The 16,715-nt window shown below is 32.3% G+C and overlaps 2 protein-coding genes across 3 annotated transcripts; both read left to right on the top strand.

Moving 5' to 3' along the window:
• The first annotated feature begins 6,723 nt into the window (after positions 1 to 6,723).
• Positions 6,724 to 9,936, top strand: LOC148201257 (type IV inositol polyphosphate 5-phosphatase 9-like). The gene is made up of 8 exons (XM_088114164.1): positions 6,724 to 6,933; positions 7,014 to 7,180; positions 7,322 to 7,429; positions 7,512 to 7,833; positions 8,060 to 8,244; positions 8,858 to 8,966; positions 9,156 to 9,310; positions 9,498 to 9,936. Exons 1-8 carry the CDS (start codon positions 6,913 to 6,915, stop codon positions 9,745 to 9,747), a joined length of 1,317 nt encoding a protein of 438 aa, XP_087970290.1. The 5' UTR covers positions 6,724 to 6,912; the 3' UTR covers positions 9,748 to 9,936.
• A 3,508-nt stretch (positions 9,937 to 13,444) lies between these two features.
• Positions 13,445 to 16,110, top strand: LOC148201256 (cyclin-J18-like). Of its 2 annotated transcripts, XM_088114658.1 has the most exons (9): positions 13,445 to 13,861; positions 13,943 to 14,029; positions 14,106 to 14,288; positions 14,394 to 14,492; positions 14,582 to 14,599; positions 14,790 to 14,860; positions 14,942 to 15,068; positions 15,150 to 15,210; positions 15,338 to 16,110. In XM_088114658.1, the coding sequence occupies exons 2-9, from the start codon at positions 13,964 to 13,966 to the stop codon at positions 15,418 to 15,420; spliced, it is 708 nt and encodes a 235-aa protein (XP_087970784.1). In that variant the 5' UTR covers positions 13,445 to 13,861; positions 13,943 to 13,963; the 3' UTR covers positions 15,421 to 16,110. The 2 variants fall into 2 exon arrangements, with proteins under 2 accessions (XP_087970784.1, XP_087970783.1); XM_088114657.1 differs by having other exon boundaries at positions 14,106 to 14,492.
• Positions 16,111 to 16,715: the final 605 nt, after the last annotated feature.

Genomic DNA, 16,715 nt, shown 5'->3' with positions numbered 1-16,715 from the left:
CCCTGGATTTGGACCCTAGAGTCGAGCCCTTAGACGATACCCGACCTTCCTTTGATGAGCCAATGCAACTTTGCTCCTTGGGAACCTCGCCTTTCCAAGTCACATATGTCGATTTTAACATGACCATGTAGGTTAGCGAAATAATAAAGGTCCTCCAACAAACAAAGATCTAATTGCCAGAGCCTAAATGACATGCCCAACATCTACCCAACCTTTCTATACCACCACCTTTCCATACTCTCCTAGGCTAAACCCATGGCTCAAAGAAAACAAAAGCTCGATGCCACGACATCTGGGTTCAAGAAAGATCCTTCCAAAAGGGAGATCTAGTATGGAGAATGCTTGGCGACGCCCGAGGAGCTAGAGTCAAGCTCGCCCCCAATTGAGAGGGCCCTTTCTGAGTAACGGATTCCCTCAAGAGCGACGCTTACCAACTATAGGAACTTTAGGGGAAACTCATTCCTAAAACATGGAACACCACTCACTTAAAGGCATAATACAACTGAATAGTTACACTCACTTAAAGGCATAATACAACTGAATAGTTAGTATACTTTCTTTCCTTTATATGTATTTTTGAGGACGTGTGTACTCTTTTTCCTTCGACAAGATTTTTTCCTTAGTTAGGTTTTGTCGGACAAGTCTTTAATGAGACACCTTATTTTCTAATAAAAATTCCCCTATTTTTCATATTTATTGTACTAAAAGCCCATCAAGTGAAGCATCAAAAATCCTTTAAGCGAGATACTAAAAGCCTTTCAAGTGTGACACCAAATCCCTCCAGGCGAAACATCAAAAGCATTATAAGTGAGACACCAAAAGCTCTCTTGGTAAGGCACCAAAAGCCCTATAAGGGAAGCACCAAAAGTCTTCCAAGCGACCGAAAGCCCTTTAAGAGAAGCACCAAAAGTTCTCTAAGGCACCAAAAACCCTCCAAATGAGAAACCAAAAGTCCTCCAAATGAAACACCAAAAGTCATCCAGACGAGACACCAAAAATCCTCCAAGAAAAACACTAAAAATGACTAAGTAAATGATTTGTCACAAAATATCCAAATGTTCAATAAAAATTATTTATGGATGGATTATCATCTTATCCTATATTCAGTTAGAACCATGACACTTTTGGGACCATGAAGATTCCAAAATCTTTGTACATAAAAAAAATGGTAAGTAAAATATTGAATTTTTTAAGACATTACTTTTTATAATTATAATTATAGGCCACTAAAGTATAGTCAACTTAAAAAAAAGAAAGAAAAATGAATTACGTTTATGGTGCTTGTTGGTGCAATAGAACTTAATTCTGGCGATACTTTAAAGGACTAAAAAGTGCAAAGATAATTAATTAGAGACATGAACCTTTTGTTAGTAGTTTAAGAATGATTTAGTTAGTTATTGGTGATTTCAGAAACATGAATTCGGAGAGAAACTTTAGTTTGAATTTGTTATTGATAAATTGTGGGATTATGTAAACCTCACAAGCCAAACTATTATTAATCAAACAATTTAAGACCTAAAAGAAAAAAAAAATGAAGAATATGTCACTTCAAACAAAGGATGTCTCACACTAATTCATTATTTAAATAAAACAGTTCAATATAAGAATATATAGAAAGAGTTTTAAACCAAGATAAATGCTCTCAAATAAAAGGAAAATAAATTTCTATCCATTTAAAAGTAAGTACAAAGTGTATCATGCTTACTGTCAACTATTTAAAACCTTTTCTGTAATATACTTTTTAAATATTGATGTTTAAAGTCAATATAGATAATTTTTGTACTCTTTACAATTTTTTATATATAATTAAACTCGGCACATCCATATTAAATAAAGGGGGCCACACAATTATATTTCTTGTTTTCTGTTTTCATAAAGTGACATGTTAATGATAAATATGTTCTTATAATTATACTTCCATTTTATAAAGATTTAGCTTTTAATACCAATTCAATGTCTTATATTATGATAACACAAATATGGGAAATTATAAAATATTGGTCTCTTCCAAATATTTTTATTAGATAATTTTGTTTTACCTTTTCAAAGTCCTTTACTCACTTAAAAGGAAATTTGATAATATCTTCTTGAGAACCATTACAAGTTTTTTCTTTTAATTATCAAATAGGGTGTTTTGAATAAATTTTTTGAACCATTACATTGTGCAAAAATTCATTAGCTCTTCTGTTAGTATGCAATAGTAACGAGAACATGTATATTTTTGTATTCCAAATCCCTCAAACAAAATATTTAATTTTCTTATAATACATATAGTTTGGCAAAGTATTATCATTTAATAAAAGTTCTAATATATCAATGAAAATTTTATTATTTCACCTATATTTCATCTTCAAATTTACAAATTTCATAGATAATAACCATATAAATCTTACACACTGATCAGAATACAAAATCATCTCTAAAGCACTCTTCAATTTAAATAAATATACTTTATAAAAACTCTCTTTAACTTACATTATGAATGTATATTACCATATTATTTGTGGTAGTGGTTAGTATGTATACAAGTTCATTCTGGCAATGCTTTAACACAAGAAAAAGTGCAAAGATAATTAATCAGAGGCCAATAGCTTTTGCTGTTAGTTTTATAATTGTGAGTGAGAGGTGGTTGGTTTTGATTGGATATGGGAGCTAAACAGTGACTTCGGACATTGTCTTACCCTTTTTTTATTTTCGCATTAATATCATTCTCTTCTTAACAATAGTTTATCTCCTTTTTTGTTGGAAACCTCTCTCCCTTTGTGCATTATAAAAATATTAATTATTCATGGAGGATCATGTTAATCACCTCCATTTGATTAATTAGATGCAATTTTTGCACTTATGGTGTTCTAAAAGAAATATAATTGGATAATCACTTCAAAATAAGATAAAGTTGATGATGATGAATTGCGAATCTGTGGTGCCGTCCATCCAATCACGCTTCCTATTTCTCATCTTATTACAAACTAATTTTAAATGACGTCTCCATATATCACTTGCATGGCTATATATTACTTAATTTATGTCTTAATTTTAAACATTAGAAGAAAAAACATGCATCCTAACACCCCTTTTCTTCCCATTTTTTAAAACAAAGTGTAAAAATTACGACATGATGATAAAAAATGCTTAACCTTTGTCTTCACGTAATTCATAATATAACCAATCATGTTGTAGTTTCGTTTGACACTTTTGGTTTTTTGTGACACTTTCTAGATACTAATAGTGCAAACCAGACAATCAAAAGAAGATTCTTAGAAAGGGGATTCAATGTCACCAACCTTATACATAGTGGACTCGAACTCTTGTTAATTGTAAAACCAATGAACTTCTATATCATTTTTTTTAATTTAATCCATCCGTTTCCATATTTTGATTGGATTCAGTTCGTTCTTTTCTTATCTTTTTACTGTAGATGATTACAATATTATTATTAAATTGGGTAGATAAGTCATTTATTTTATTCTCAAGTTATAATATTTAATAAATAGAAATACTAAAAGGTATGGTACAAGAAAATTTATCAAGTCTATTCATTTTGGAATCACTAGTAGGTAAAAGGGTTTTTAACGTGCCTATTATATTTTCGTTTTTTATGAAACCAAAACATAAAAAAGTACGTAGTATTTATGCAATTTTTGCAAACACATAAATCTTAGTTAAAAAAGACGATGTCATGTGTAGTTTTTGACTTCGGTTAAAAAACAACTGAAGTCTAAAGGGGTGTTAGATAAGTATAAATTTGATTTTTTTCATCTGACAACACTTTAAAAAAGGTCTATGTCTTCGGTTTTTTTCAGAACCGATGTGATAGGATCCTGACATTCCGACCTACAAAGTGATATTTCAAACTGTTCAGATTTTGATAAAGTATATGACTTCAATTCTTTTTAGAAATGGTATCATAGAGTCCTTATGTTCCGGTTTCACGAAGACCTGAGGTCAAATGTGTGAACCAAATTTCAATAATGCCACCAAAACTTTTATTTTTTAATTATTTCGGGAGGCTTTAGGCAATGGTTCTTAGTAGAGCTGATGCCATAGACCAATTATTACTTTGGTTATTAAAATAATCGATGCAATATGTGTTCCCAGGATAAAAAATAGTGAAAAGTTTTATGATTATTATTTATGATGATGTATCATTATGTTATTATTAACTACTCTTTTATTATACTTGAGGTAAATATTATTCTAATGATAACATAAGTCCACAGTTAATGTTGATCATATAAATACAACTAGTATTTCCCAAGAAATACTTACTTAATACTCACCAAATATCTCATACTCATACTCATTGATCCTAAACTCTCTTACTGAATTGATTATCGGATAGGTTTTTGGTAGGTGGATCTCTCCCCTTTAAGCAATAAGGAATTCCATTTCGACCAGCAAGAGCTTTCAAGTCACTGCTAGGATCTTGTCGATCACATGTCCGCAAATTCATGTTCAAAATCCTAATAAGATCATTTGGTGTCCACCATGGGGCCCAAGTAAAACTTTATCTTGCCTCCATGTATGAAATTTGTCGTCTTTCTCTCTTTGCTTGCTAGCCATGCTAGGTGTTGATTTGTGAAAACAAGCGAGGCTCACAAGCATGGAACTTACTAACATAAGAAGTTTTCTGATGGTCCTAAACATCGTCCTTCGTCTCAATGACGTCGATGTTATTGGGAACGTGGATTCCATCATTCCATCTTTGCCCATCGCAAGTAATATGTGTCTGTATTCTTTATATACTTGCTAATGATGTAGGCGTGGAGGACCAAGACTCGAAATCATCGCAGTACAGGAAGATGATTCTATTTGACCCATCGACAAGCTCTTGCCCAGGTTTAAGAGGATGCTGAAAGCAATCGTCATCATCATTTGCGAAAAGTGAAAAAACGGTTTAGTAAAAACCATCCCCATGCTATTGCTACTACCATTACCTGGAGATTGATTTCCTTAGGGTTTATTTCGATGACTAAGATAACGACGTCATCAAATTCAGTAACGATGTCACCACTCGAGGTCAAGCTCAACTATCTCGTGAGATGCAATACAACCTGGTAGTAACCCTCCAACAAAACAATGAATAGTACAAGCAATGTGATACCAAGCTTAAGGCCCTGTGTGTTAAAGGTCAGACAGACCTCTTATAACTCCAAGGGATTCCACAAGATGGAATACAATCCACTGGCGAACCTAAAAAGGAACAAAGAACAACACATGCATTATGATACTAAGTTTAAGGCCTTGCACGCTCAATGACAGGCGAACCTTCACAAACTCTAGGGACTTTAACAGAGGCTGACTGGCCTGAAGAATAAGAGATCATCTCCCCAACCTCGGCGGGACTCCCATGAAAAAGGCTCCTACAATCCATGGACGAAACACAGCTCACCAGCTCAACGAAGTTCACGTGGGAGTCGAGACTGCTATCCTCAATGTCGGGCTCAAAGAGACCGGAGTAGGTCAACCCGACATAAAATAGAAGAAACACATAGACGCTTTCGCCACTCCAAACTAGAGCAGGATAGACACAAACGCACAACCTACATTGAGATGCAGAATTAGCGGAGTCATAGGATTTCATAGAGCATCCCAGAAAGCGAATAAACCAGTAAGAGTCAATTGAGTGGTAGCCGATTTGCTTGGCACAATTCCCGAAGTGCTCAAAGCAAATCAACCTCATGACCAAGGAGACTCTTGGATAATCTTGTCACTTAAGATGAGACCGTATACCTCACATCTCTCGTCAGGATGGAGATTCAACAAAGTCTCAGAGATCTTCCAAACGTCTCAACAAGCATGTATACCACGAAGGACATAAGACTTCTCGATCACACCACCAAACACTAGGTAAAAACAAACCAACCCAACCCATTTAATCCTAGATCGATATTGGCCAGCCAAAACTGGGTCTAGTAAGGTTAGCCTGCCAATTGAAAAATGATTAGACTTTACAACCTAGCTTGACTTGCTACAAAACTAGACCGAGTCATAGTAGGGCTAGCCCGACTCATAGTAGGGCTAGCTTTACTCACTACAGGCTAGCTCATAATCCCTTATTTTCAAATAAAATCTTTATATCACCAATACTCAAGTTATAAATGATATATTTCAAGTAAAATCTATACACCACTATAAATGACATATATACGCAAAATATAATATACATTTTACCAATAGTTTTTAAATTATTTTTTTTTCAAAATTTAACTTAGAATTAAAAAAAATTATTCACAGGTATTATTTAAATAAATTTGGTATTAATTAAAAAAATGTTTTATATTGTATTGATATATAAGTAAAAGTCGACGTAACTATTGTACATCTTAAAAAATTCGAAGATATGAACTAATTATTTTTTATAGGCTATTGAATGATATAAAAAATGAGTAAGTTGTATTAATATAGTGAGTTATATTTATATATTTGGGTCCATTTTGTTCATGATGAGGTTATTAAGACAAAGTTATAATAATGTCATCGAAAGCAGTCAAATTTCAACCTTGTCGTAAACAAAAATATATGTGTTCGTTTTCCACCATTGAAAACGTCCTCATAATGTTAGCATGCAAACTTGTTGCGCAATACCTTGTCATGGACCACACTACTCCCACTTGCACCCTTTTTCAACCATTTACAAACATCAACATATCCTTCAATATATAACTCTACTCATCATCAAAAACACAACAATTCCTTTCTTCTCTCTCTCTTTCTGGAACAATCAATGCTACCAAAATGTTCCCTATAACATATCCAAAATCTCCAAAGGGTATATCCTCTTGCACGTCACATTAGATTAACTGTTCCTCCCATTCTCATCAATTTCTCACTCTTCTCATCTATTAACTTGTCATGTCATTCTGATCATTTTTCTGTCGCCAAAAGTAGCACAAACAACTGTTTCTTACCATGACCGGAAAGCTAACTGAAGTAAGTATACATATTCTTTACTAATTTCTTACCTATTCTTTACTTACATGAATCCGTTTTTGCATGTACAATTTCCTTAGTTCATGTGGCCAGCATTAGTCGCTAATAAGATACTCAACAAGCGTGTGGGAAGCAGCAATTTTATAGCAGATTATCCAAGTAACACAGAACCCCTGTTGGCTCATGTTCACTCATCACTCAGACCCAGAACAATTCTTGTTGATCAAAAAGATACACAAAAGTACAAGTAAGAATTAGAACATCATATATTAATTCTGTGTGTCTTATTATATATCCTTCTGGCAACACCCTCACAGCACATAAGAAGGATGAAATGCAGTATCTTAATATATATGCTTCTGACATGATCTTTCTTTAATGATTTAAGGATTTTTGTGAGCACATGGAACGTAGGTGGGGTTGCCCCAGATGAAGGAGTGAACATGGAGGATTTGTTGGAGACATGCAACAAGTCCTGTGACATCTATGTACTAGGGTATGAAAATTGATGTTCATTTGATAATTCTTTAGTATCATGCATGTGGTGCAACATCCTTAAATGTTTGTTTTCAACTTAGGTTTCAAGAAATCGTGCCTCTGAAAGCATCCAATGTGTTGGGGTATGAAAACAGTAAGATCTGTACAAAGTGGAACTCCATGATCAGAGAAGCCCTGAACAAGACCACACATGACAGGGATTTAAAAGATGAAAAGAAAAAGAATTGCTGCAAAAAGGAAGAAAATGATAATCCAGGTCCACAAGATTTTCAATGTATCATTAGCAAGCAAATGGTTGGTATAATGATATCTGTATGGGCTAAGAGACACATTCGTCCATTCATTCAACATCTAAGTGTCTCATGTGTCGGATGTGGCATCATGGGCTGCTTAGGGAACAAGGTTACCTAACCAAACCCCACTTATTCATAATCATATTCAGTACCTTAATTAATTACCTTAATTGGTTTTACACTTTGCAGTTTTAATTATATGCTCATCATCACTGTCAACATCAACTTCATTCAGTGTCCAAATACTCTCCTTTCAGTTGGTTAGGAATAATAATTATAAGTCCTCCTGATTAAGTTTATTTAATTTTTCTACTGTGACTGATTTGATTTTGCAGGGTTCTGTGTCTGTGAGATTTGTGTTACATGAAACAAGCTTTTGCTTTGTGTGTGGTCACCTAGCTTCTGGGGGGAGAGAGGGAGATGAGAGGCACAGAAACTCTGATGTTTCTGAAATATTTTCAAGGACAAGCTTTCCTAAAGGTCCTTTGCTTGATTTGCCAAGAAAGATTCTTGATCATAAGTAAGTAAGCAATGAAACAAGGTCCCAACATTGTTAATTGTAAACCCTCCAACTAATCAACCTCAATAATTGCTTTTTCATTTTATTTTAATAGTGATTGGGTTCCTTTCCCAACAAATCATGAAAACAAGGTTCCAATATTGAATAACTTTTTTTTTGTCTTTTATTTTTTATGGCTGTTAAATTAAAGAATTTGCTACTTAATCGCCAGTTGAAACCATCATTGTATGTTTCCAGCTTTTGAATTTGTCCTACTGAACATTGAAGGCCGCCAAAACACTTAGAATATTATTCTTTGTTGGCTCTTTTGTCTGTAACTAAAGAAGGACTGTGAATTAATTAATTAGTGAAAAAGTGGCAAAGAGGTGTCAATTAGAATAAAACACAAGACATTTGCACCTATCAGTATCCTCAGACATAGAAATATGATTAAAAAGATAAAACCATTTGACCTCTTTACTGAATATTAATAGAATTTACTTTCTGCCGACTTTTAACCATTTTGTTAATTACTCAATATTCAAACAGAACTTAGTTTTAATTATTTTTACTTTGACTTACAAGTTGTATTATTTTAAGCATATTTAACTAATGGCATGAGCATGTTGTGCAGCCACATAATACTGCTGGGAGATTTAAACTACAGAATTTCTCTACCAGAAGAAACAACACGCTTACTTGTTGAAAATGAAGACTGGGACTCCCTACTAGAACATGATCAGGTGTGTAAATCCATGAATAAAAAGTACAAATACACAAACATTAGAGTATAAACTTAATCACTCATTTTAATTAATTATATGATGAAGGTTATCTTCTTAATTATACTCTCATACACTTCTTATGTTTTACTTGGGAAATGAACATTAACTGTATGTTCTCTAACTTTGATTGAATTAATGAAATTGAAGCTAATGATGGAAGTGATGAGTGGAAACATGTTGAAAGGATGGCATGAAGGAACAATCAAATTTGCCCCAACCTACAAGTATTGCCCAAATTCTGACATGTACTATGGATGTTGTTATCACTGCAAAAAAGCAACAAAGAAACGAGCACCAGCATGGTAAGACATTTTCATGCCTGAATCTTAATTAAAGCTAATTAATTGTTTTTAAAAACAAGATTCTTTCCAACAATAAATTCTGTTAAAGAATACTGTTAAACTAAAATAATTAAGAATTAAAGCTTAATGAGATTTACACTCACTTAACCTAATTGTGCGAATGACTTTGGAAATTTTGATGTTATAGGTGTGACAGAATTATATGGCTAGGAAAAGGTTTAAAGCAAATTGAGTACAGTCGAAGTGAGTCAAAACTATCAGATCACAGGCCTGTGAGGGCATTGTTTACGGCAGAAGTGAGGGTTTCAGCAGCACTGAAAAGCTTTGAAAGCTTGTTTCTGTCAGAGAGATTTGAACAAATTAAGACTCACTTTGATGAAGTTTCCCACACAGATGATGAGTTTGTACCTAAAAAGCAACCAAGTTTTCGGTTGTAATGTATAATGATTAGTATAATTAGTGTTGTTATGTACATCCATGCATACATGTTTATGTTTGAAACTGTAGTTAAAGAAGAAATTGAGAAGGGAATTAATTAGATGTGATGAAGGAAATTAATATAGTTAAAGATGATGTAGCTAGTTTTTTAAATTATCCTGCAGAAGGTGGAAATATGTCATGCAACATTCAAATCTATAATCTATAATCCCACACATTTTCTTGAAGCTTCGTCCGTTCAACCCAAACCAGAGTTCCATTTCTTTAATACATCTCACCAATACAATTTAACCTACTTTCATATGTTCAAGTAGTGTGGTCCTATTTATATTATTTATTTAAACCTATAGAAGTACTACCAATCTCAAAATCAAACTTTGAAGTCTTAAATATCTTTTTAGTTAACTAAATAAATGGGAGAGAGAAAATTTTAATTAATTAACTTTTTAGTCATCCATTTTCAATGTCAATAGTTACTAATTCAAACTTTTAAAACTCATTATTTTTAAACTATCAATTTTGTATTATTTTCTTTCTTATCATGACTAAAATGGCTCATCAAGTTACTTTTCAATTTTTTCTTATGTAATAAAAAGTTTTGCAATTTTCATGAAACCTTATTGATTATTCTATCATATTTTAAAGGAAAATGTTGTAAGATAAGAAAAACGTTCAGTGAGTATAAAGATAAAATTTGCATTTTTTATGCTTTACTTTGGATTGAGGAGAAAATAAATAGGAGTGATAAACATGAATGAGAAAAAAAAAATGAAAAGGATTATGTGTACTTTGATGGATAAAAAGAAGAATAAAAAAGAGAAATAATTCTCTTGACTTAATTAGATGAGAAAAAGTAAAGAGATATAATGTTAAGAAAGAGAAAGATACATAGAAAAAGTGTGATTAAAATTAGTATAATAGTTAAATTTATGATTATTATATAAATAATACCTTATAACTTAAGATGTTATTCTTATATATTATTTTGTATGTATATAAGATTAATTTACATTGTATAATTTTTAAAGAGTTTATTATGTTTTTAGTTTCTAATCTGTATTAGAAACTTTATTATAGGTTCTCACTTGAGATTAAATCAATAACTTTGATTATTATATTTATTTTAAAAAATGACGACATGCAAACAAAATATATATATATATATATATATATATATATATATATATATATATATATATATATATATATATATAACTATTGGAATTTTTTTTTTCTGAAACTGAAATTATGTTAAGGATTTCCAGTAATTAAACCAATTGTGTCATAATTCATAAATTCAAACATTGTTATAAAATAAATAATTAATCTTTTCCCCACATGTAATTTATTTGCAAACTTAAAATTGAATAAGGTGGAGGATTCCAGCTGTATGATGTTCAAATATAAAAGAAAAATAAGCACTAAAAATTGAAAGAAGATAATGTATAAGCAATTATTGAGCAAGTTAATGACAACTTCTATATTTGATAGGAGTGGGAACACCATCCTCTTGTCCTCATTGCATGAGAAAAAAAAAAGAGATAAAAATAAAACAGTTTTTATCTTCATAGAGATATCATTTATAAAAGGGATACTATTTACACACAATGCATAGTTTCTTTTTCTTCCTTTCTATTATTTTATTACATTTATCTCTCTTCTCTCCCTATCTATGAACAAAATCTCTCTTTTATTAAATGCAAGTTGTGAGAAAAAAAATTAGGGTTTATAGGTATGTTTGTGGCAGATAGTATTGGTTGATGAGGCGTGTAATCTTTGAACAAAAAAGTAATAAAATAAAAGGTTATATTACGTGATTATAATAATAACATAATGCTTCAATACCATTCGATGGGAAAGAGATTATTAAACACAATGCAATCCAAAACACCGCCAATAATAATCCTATTTCTTTTACTTTCAACTTTCTTCCTTAAATACTTTACAAAACCGACTTTCCCTTATGCTTCATTTTTTATCCTTATTATCATCAACTTCTTCATTCTATTCTTTGAATATTTCGCTAAAAGGAAAATAAAACTAGGTACGTGTCGATGTATAATTAGAGGGAACATGCTCACAACAACCATACAGAAACCTTTGTCTATTGTTCTTCATATCAACCCGAGTTTGCATTAATGGGCACTAGCAAATTTGGATACTTGAGTTAACTTTAAGTTATATTTTAAAATTTTATGCTTTAATTTAGAAATGCTTTCGTGTTTTAGATCCTATATCTTCATCTTTTGCAAAAATTTTACACTATCAGAAAATTATTAATGAAAGTATAAAAAGCCACTTAATTATATGTTCTAATTACTTTTTTTATCAGCATATGTTTTTATTACTTATTAAAAGAAGTTATTTTAGTCTCTTTTTACATTTGTTAGTTATTTTTTATTAGTTTAGATATATTATTGATTGAGGAATAATTGTTAATATTATCACAAAAAATATTCATTCTTTCATGCCAATAGAGTATATTGTTTTTATAATAAAAGTTGAAAACACAACGCTTTTTTAGGTTGATTTTTGTTTTCGTCCTAATTTATCCATCAACATTTTTTAGCAGGTTAGCTAATCATTTATAAGTACAAAAAGCCATAAGTAATACCAAAGTTAATAAGTTTAATTATATTCATCATATTAAGAAATTTTGAAATTTTACTCTCACATATAGCCTGATTCGAATGTTATTGTTACCTCTTTAATTTTTAGGAAGCTATCAAATTAAGTAGTAAAATGGGAAGTTTAAAAAGTTTTGGATAGAATCCACAATAAAAGTAAAACATAAAACATTAATGTCGAAGCACAAAATAATTGATATTCATATAAGTAAAATACAAGAGAAATTAGTAAAAGTAGATCTAACTCCAATAAAAAAAGGGCATAGCTACTCATAGATAAAAGAGAAAGCAGAAACAAAAAATGAAAAAATTAGGTTGAAGAGTCATGTAAGCACACAAGGAAAAACTTCCAGATATCCACCCACCATATGAGAAATATTTTCTCCAAACTTAGGTCTGAAATCTCTAATGTGCGAACTCCTTTCCTAAAATCACTTTTTAAATGACTCGCTCAATCTCATTTTCATGCTTAGTTTGGTCACACTCAGCCTTATAATTTTCATGCTTCGGCTTCAAAATTTCCAATCAAGAATGTTAAGTTTGACTTTTAAACTCAAAATTTACTTCCATTATGAGCTTGTTTTCATCTTTCAAAAGCCTTTCTACCAATTTCTTCAATTCTTTCTCTTTTTGTATAAAAGCAATTTAGATTTCTAGTAATATATTCAAGTAGATAAAATATTAAACTTATTCTTATTTAATAGTTAAATTAACATCAAATTTGATTAAAGTAAAACTTAGGCAAGATAAATACTCTAAATATAATTATACAAAAGCATTTATCAAAACACCCCAAACTTAAAGTTTTGCTTGTACTCAAGCAAAATAAGTCTAGAACATGATCACACAAGATTGGAATTGGAGCATCTCAATCCCAACATTTGCTTCTTCATTTCAAAAGATTGAACCCAAAAGTTTCGTAGAACATAATCACACACTATGGTGCTTTCTCCAATTATCAAAAACAGACTAATGAGCATGGCATACAATCATTAAGAAAACCAAGAACACTTATGCCTTCACATGTATGGTGTTTCTCTCGAGCACACATGTGTATTGGGTGAGTTTATCACTCAATCTTCAGACATTGAAACAGCACAATGTAATTTTGATTTTCATTCCTAAAGAAAACATAATATCACAGACATCACGAGATCAAGGTCTTCAAATGGTTGTAACTTGACTGGCCAGAAAGAACATTGATTTTTCTAGATAATCAAATTAGCACCAGTTGAAGGAGAGGTTTTTTTCTTCAAGATTCATTCATCATTTCCACTTTCTCAAGTCTAAGAACCACTTTTGTTGAAAGTATCCAAATTTCCAAGAATTACGAAATTAGGACATTTAATCCACATTTTGAACAACCTAAAGGAAGAGGGCATGCAGGAAACCCCATCATGAGAAAGAGTCACCAACAGATGATGCTGATCAAAACAATTTCTAGGAAGAACTCAATATCTTCAGCTGGAGCAGTGATGAAGAAAAGGTAAATTACAAAAAGCTCTATCAAGTTTTGTCTCAATTCTTTGATTTCCATGCATTGATCCAATCCAGAAAATCATATCAGGACAAATTTTGTGAAGAATTAATGGAAGAGAGTAAGATAGAGATGGATCGGGTCCCCCTGGTTGAGTTTTTCATCCAGTCTGCTGAAGTAACCTCTTTTGCTCTTTCACTCTTTCTTCTGATGTTTCTCTCATCTAATCCTGTTTCTGTAATTGCAATGGCAGCGCCTCCAAGTTTCCCCCATTGTTAAGTACTCTGCATTCTCCTTCTTAGCCGATCGCTTCGTTCCATTTCTTCCAACCTTCATACAAGCTGCTGGAACTTCCTCTTCAAGTTGGCTATTGCGACCTGTCACCCAGAGTACCTTGCAGCTGTTTGCGCTTATTTCTCTGTGGATTTCTACCAAAGTGCCTTCCTTTGTTGCTTCTCTCTTTTCATTCGCCACTCTGTTACCCTTCTTTTCACATCGCACTCAAAAATCCATTCATGTATTCATGCATTCATGCATGCAGATACACAATTCTCGACCACTCTCCGTTGCATGTTTCAAGTCCTTGGCTGACACTTCCATCCAGGAGCAGCACTTCACTACTCGTAATTTCCTTGAAGCAGTAAGCCACCCAATTCTCTCTTTTCTCATAATCATCACCATTTTCTCCTTTTTCTATCCTCTCACTCTTTTACCTACTTTTTTCTGCAGGAGGTCCTCTTCATGCAGGTAACTTCAACTCTCACTCTTGGGTTTGTGTTTTTTTTTTCACATACCATGATCATGTGGAAAATTATACGCAAATATAAGGTCTCGATTGCAGTTCCCGAGACCACCAAAACTTTTGTGTTGCAATTGATATCAGTATTATGAACTTTTGGAGTTGAGCTGATCCTGATACGGTTTGGAACTCCCCCAGGTTTTGAATTTTGAGATTGGTACAGCAAATATTGCTTTCTTCTTCCTTGAAGATCTTTGGGTTCAGTTCAAGTGAGTCTCACTCATTTTTATCTCTATGCTTGCACTCAGTCGTCTTCTCATTGATTCACGCTTTTGAATGGTTGAGAACAGGGGAGTGGCCAAAGTTGGCGAATTGATTAGCATTGAAGTTTGCATGGATATTATGGATCTTCTATATGAAAAAGAGGAGATGTCGGTTCATTTTAGGTCCCCTAAGTCCCTTGCTGCGTCAATCTTGGTATATTCCCTACTACTTATTTCAAAATTCCAGGTACTATGAAGTTATATACTAATGCAAAGTTCTAACACACTTCTGCAGGTCACGTCATACGTAATCACGGTCCCTAAACAGAAATGGGAGTTTCCTGTTCTTGCATGGGGTAAGAAAGAGCATCTGGGCTCTAATATAGTTTTCTTGTTTAATTTTCTATCCACTTTCTAACACGATCATATGAATAAACTTTTTGCACTAATCATGAGCAAGTAACAAAAGGATTTTGTTCTCAGTAAATTTTGTGACCTCATGTAAGGAAGATGATATCACAAGATTGGTGACCAAGATTCTCAAGCATGTTCTCCGTCCTTCCTGAGATATGATCAGGTAAGTGGACTTCGAAAGAATGAATCACTCTTAATATCTGGAATCTGGTCCCCCCATCAGTGCACTATGCAATTACTAAATTTTGTTGAATTTGATAGTTAAAATCAATTGTCTGCATAAAGTGTGCATATTATTATCCAATGAAAATAGTTTAATGAAGCTGATTGAGTATAGTATATCGAAAATGTGGATTCTTATTCTAACTCCTGTCTTCTGGTTTATTTATCCTAATTATTTACATGTGTGATGATAGTCTTTAATGAAATGATAGATGATATTCTTAGCTTAATTGTGTTTTGGATAACTTGTATAATTCTCTGTTGTGTGAATGGTACTGAAGTAGGTGGCGGCAAAAGAAACTAGTCATTGATCGCAGAAGAGTTTGAGGATAAATATGTAGTCATATATCAAAGAAGAACATTCAAAATTAAAAAATTGAAGAGATAGTACTCTTCCATTCACCAGTTAGTAATGGAAGACATTGTGCTACATATGACCAGCTATTATGCTTCAATTACTTGCAAGTGGGTTACGTCTTTATCTTTTTTTCAGAATTCATTCATCAGTTACCTAAAGAGAAACCCATGACACAATGATGCTCATCATACTACAATTTTTCACATCAGCTTTCGAGTAAACGGTGAAGACTATATTGTATAATGGTAGTGGAGAAAAGTTTAAGTACTAAAACTTAAAACAAAACTTAAGTGATTAAAATAAGAAGGATGTTATTTCTATACAAACAAAACTTTTTAATTACGTTTGACTAGTGAGGCAGAGGTATTGGGCCATATGTCCCTACTGAATTCCAGCCCATTAATGGTCATTGTTTTTTACACCCCCATAGTTTCCATGGACACACCCATGGAGATGGTTAAAAGACCAAACTGTGCCCCTTTCACCACTCTTTGCCACTGTTGTTGTCGCCCCTTACCGTCACCAACCCTTGTCTGTGCCTTGTGTATAGATGAACTTAAAAAATAAAGTGATTTCATAATAACCTGAAATCACTTTTACATAAAAATAAAAAGAAACAACTTTTAAAGTCGAAAACTGATTTTTGAATTTTACAATTCAGGAATAAAATTAATTTAAAAATAAAATAAGTTTTTAGGTTATATAACTTGAAAGTCAACTAAGCTTTTATATGGTACAAATCAAAATTTTAACTTGTTTAATCAGAGAACTTTTATATGTTAAAAAATAACTTAGGAATTACATCATCGAAAAACAATGTTTTTAGGTTTAATTATTTTTTCATTTTGTGATAAATTTAGAAACCCT

Source organism: Vigna umbellata, chromosome 4 (genome assembly GCF_029865625.1).
Source record: "Vigna umbellata cultivar VRB3 chromosome 4, Vumbellata_1.0, whole genome shotgun sequence".
NCBI classification, from domain to species: domain Eukaryota; kingdom Viridiplantae; phylum Streptophyta; class Magnoliopsida; order Fabales; family Fabaceae; genus Vigna; species Vigna umbellata.
Note: the sequence above shows the minus strand (reverse complement) of the source record. Positions and strands in the feature narration are given on the sequence as shown.